Source organism: Mus pahari, chromosome 16, assembly GCF_900095145.1.
Source record: "Mus pahari chromosome 16, PAHARI_EIJ_v1.1, whole genome shotgun sequence".
Classification (NCBI taxonomy): Eukaryota; Metazoa; Chordata; class Mammalia; order Rodentia; family Muridae; genus Mus; species Mus pahari.
Genome location: NC_034605.1, coordinates 9,546,133 through 9,550,102, shown reverse-complemented (window position 1 = coordinate 9,550,102; position 3,970 = coordinate 9,546,133). Strand labels below are relative to the sequence as shown.

Genomic DNA, 3,970 nt, shown 5'->3' with positions numbered 1-3,970 from the left:
TATATATATATATATATATATATATATACACACACACATGAGCTAAAGCCCTTCTTTTTATTGTGATTATTCCTTTACTTTGTAGTTAAATATCATGTTCTGTCTTCACTAAGAATAGAATGCTATATGCCTTTTTTATTACAGATGTGTTCCAAACTCTTCTTTAATTGAAGTGCAATTTATGAAGTCATGTAAAATAAAACTTCAAAGAACACTTAAATAATTTTCTAAATGTCTATGTGGTGTTGCATGCAAGAATACTTATATCCATGGATTTTCTCTGTCTTATTTATGCTCACCCTTTCTCAAATTATGTTGGAATATCAGTCTTGCTGAACAAAGTGACAATCATTTTGATCTACCTTCTTGTATTTAAAAATATGACAAATTACTTCAATAGTATGAATGTTTAAACAAGACCTGGATAAGAATAGTACCAAAAGTCACCCTATATGAAGGGCAGAGCTCTCATGAAGGTGCATCCTTAGACAAAGAGCTGCAGGCAATAAAAGTTTTCTAAGATCCTAAGAGCAAAAGAATTAGTCTTGCTTAGGATAAGTTCCTTAATTGTTCATTCAGTACCAACTAATTAGACATTAAATCATATATATACAAGCAACACTAAGTAGATTCAGCAGGCTGTGTTTGTGTATGTGAGTGTGTGTGTGTGTGTGTGTGTGTATTGGTATGTATATGTGTAGTGATAATTGAACAAAAGAGAACATGAATATGAGAGAGAGTAACAGGGAGACACGTGAGACTTCTAGTGAGGACAAGAAAGGGGGTGGCGAAATAACATAATTATATTTTAAATTAAGAATAAACATATGATTGAACAGATAATTCATACACATGTATATATGATTTTCATAATTTATTATTGTTTACCTTGATTATATCTTTCAGTGTTTAGATAGATTTCCAGTCTTTAGGTGTGTACTAAATTTGTTCATCAGTTGAGAAAACCTGAAGTTTTGAAATAGTGAGAAATTTAATATGTAACTATGGTGGGAGTTTTCAATTTTAGGTGGTTTTTAAAAGGTATTTTAAATAACTTTCTTACTGCTTTTCTATTAGGGAATTTGTGGATATTGTTAGGTTTTTTTGATAGGAAAGTGGTTCTATTTATCATCTCTTAATAATATATTCTCAGTTCTTTTGATGTTTTTTAAATCTAAAGAAAAGTTGAATCACTGATTTTTACTAGATGGATGAGTTATTAGACTGTTGACATGTTAAGCCCTTTCCCCTCCCTTTTCCCCTCCTTTCTTCCCTCTTTCTCCCTCCCTACCTTCATCCCTCTTCCCTTCCCCTTCCATTTTCCTTCTCTCTCTTCCTACCATCCTCTGTTCTATTGATTTATCCCTATTTTTAGAGAAAAAAAGAACAATGATTGGTTTTAAGAAATTAGTAAAATCTATTTTATTTTTATGGAAAGTATTCTCTACAAGTCAAATCCTTTGTTCTTTGGAATTGAATACTTGCCTAATTCTTGCATTAAATTGTGTTGTAAAGAAAATTGTTAATATTTTGACAATTCATTATGTGGGATATAGAAAGCTAATTGTATTCACATAAATATTTGGATTATACAGTTTGGAAATTTATTTTGGCTTGCTTGGAAACAATCTCTATGGTCTTTGAATAAAATCAAACTTGTATCTGTTGCATCTCCTTTTATCTGTATTGTTCTGCCTGAACATATCTGAACAATTATTTCCTTGAACTTTTATCTGACACCCATTGACCACTTGAGTATCTTTTTTTTATCTTTCATATTTTAGAACCTTTTAGATATTAAAAATTGCCTTTCAAAATAAAATGTGATTTACTTGGGTTTTAAGACTTGCAAGTGTGTAGTGTCCTAAAGGGTTTTTAATTTTTTCAATAGGTATTTGAATTTGAGCTGCCCTCAGAAGATATGAAAATCCTAGATAGCTTGGACAGAAATTTAAGATATGCACCTGCTCCATTGTAAGTTATTCTGAAAAATAGGCTACAATTTATTTTAATTCATGTCTTTTCCTTTCCAGTGAATGCTAGCTCAGAAACAAAAAACTTCCTTAGTTTCTTGAAAGCTGCCATTAGTACAGTTATTTTAACAATTGCTTTTCCCATTTCTGAATTACAGATATGTTAATACTAAAGATAAAGTTTATGAAGAGATGTAAAACCTAGGGAAAAATATTTAGTTGGGAAAAAAACTCCTTCATTGATTAAGTTGATAGTCATTAAAATGTTTTTCTCTGCAAGTTTAGGTACATCTTCTCCCACTGAGTCCATGGTTATATAATCCGATAGTTCATACATATTTCAAATAAAGACAAACATTCAATATGTAATCCCTTTTTACTCGTGGAGATTTTAATTCAAAATAGAAATAAGTATAATAATGTTTAAAAGTGGTAAATAGTTTGCAAAGATGAGCATGTCCATTAGCATTGCTAAAAGAATTTTTTAATTAATAAAGCAAAATAAAGGATATGATGAGACACAATGCAAGTCAGAGAGTGGCAAGTCAGAGAGTGGCAAGCACTCAGGAATCCTGGCCACCTGTTAAATGGTTTAGTAAGTAATGATTTTTGCCAATTTATGTTTTGTGTGTGCTAAAGCATAAAGATCTACAAATTATATAATAACCTTGCTTTTTTGACATAGAAATCTATCTTATCAATGGCATTCTTTGTATGAATGTAACAGAATATATTGTGTTTAATGGATAGTATATAAAAACAAATGAGTTAGTTAAATGAAAAGAAATTAGTACCTAAAAGCTGCATTATCCATATACCTTGTAATGATTAGTGTTCAGACTCACACTGAACAGGATATTCCCTTTATGCTTTTCCTGACTGACTGAAATGTGACTCAATCTTACCTTCTGTGCTTTGGCAGGCTGACTGTAGAAGCCAAAAGAAAAGAGCGTTTTGTGAATGCCTATCTCTCTAGATCATACTGATCTTGTCAAGGAAATTTAATATGAAAAATTCAGTTACTATATCCTTAAAAGATTTTCTTCATAGTCAAGTTTATGAAAATGAAAATAGCATATTCCACAATTGGGAATTGAAAATGAAGTGGTCAAGTCTAATGATAGCATCATAGATTTCTGCTTTTGTTACCATAGAAATAAATCCAAGAATTAATGTTTCACATTTTTCTTTTCTTTTTTAGTGGAGAGGGTCACCCAGAATACCCGTTTTCTGATGAATTTTAGTGTAGAGACCTGTGTCATGACTTCTCCACACAGCTCCAAGTCTCTTCATATGGATAGTGATGTGTGTGACATCCCAGATGATGCAGATTCAACATGTGTCACTTCTGCTCAGTCTGAGCTGCCTGACAACCCTCCTTTAGCCAGAGCTGTGTCCACCAGTCCGGAACCTAAGTCACCACATTTTTATCATTCTTTGACATTGTTATAATACTTGTTATAAAGGTCTTTCTCTGGAAAGGATTGTCAGTGTTGCTTGTGTGGTTTGTTTCCTTTTGAATGATTGAGACCAAAAAGTAACTTCTATGGAACTCTGGGGATAGAGTTTAGGAAATGATAACCTAAGGGGAAGTGGTGGGTGTGTGGAGGGGGAGACTCTTGGCTCTAGGGAAGTTGCAGTTAGCAGGTACTTATGGGAGGGATCATCTGGCCTGTGACACATTGCATGTAGTCCGTGGTTCTTAGTATGGAAGGTGAAGAATTCTTGACTGACTAGCAGTACCTGGTTTCCCGCACAGAATCTAAATAACAGAGTTCTGGACTGAGGAATGAGACATTACTGAAATAGTATGGAACCAAGAGGTGACAGGAGGGTTGAAGAAGGCCCTGATCTTTGGATATAGTGATATGCCATTAAATAGAGTGGCCTGTCCTTCAAGAGAAATCGGAAGAAGGGTGGGGGTGATTCCCCAGCCTCCTCACCAACAGAGGAAGAGCAGGAGCAGAGGGAAATCAGCGCCTGCAGCGATGAGGGCA

General features: G+C 33.6%; 1 protein-coding gene across 3 annotated transcripts in view; it reads left to right on the top strand.

The window, feature by feature from the left end:
- The window catches only part of LOC110333805 (aldo-keto reductase family 1 member C1 homolog), a 21,517-nt gene extending 18,060 nt beyond the window's left edge, over positions 1-3,457 (top strand). For all 3 annotated transcript variants that reach the window (XM_029547680.1, XM_021215532.2, XM_029547681.1), the window contains exons 9-10: positions 1,892-1,974; positions 3,175-3,457. In XM_029547680.1, the coding sequence (XP_029403540.1) occupies positions 1,892-1,974; positions 3,175-3,217 (126 nt within the window). In that variant the 3' untranslated portion in view covers positions 3,218-3,457. The remainder of the gene's footprint in view (positions 1-1,891; positions 1,975-3,174) is intronic.
- The last annotated feature ends 513 nt before the right edge of the window (positions 3,458-3,970 follow it).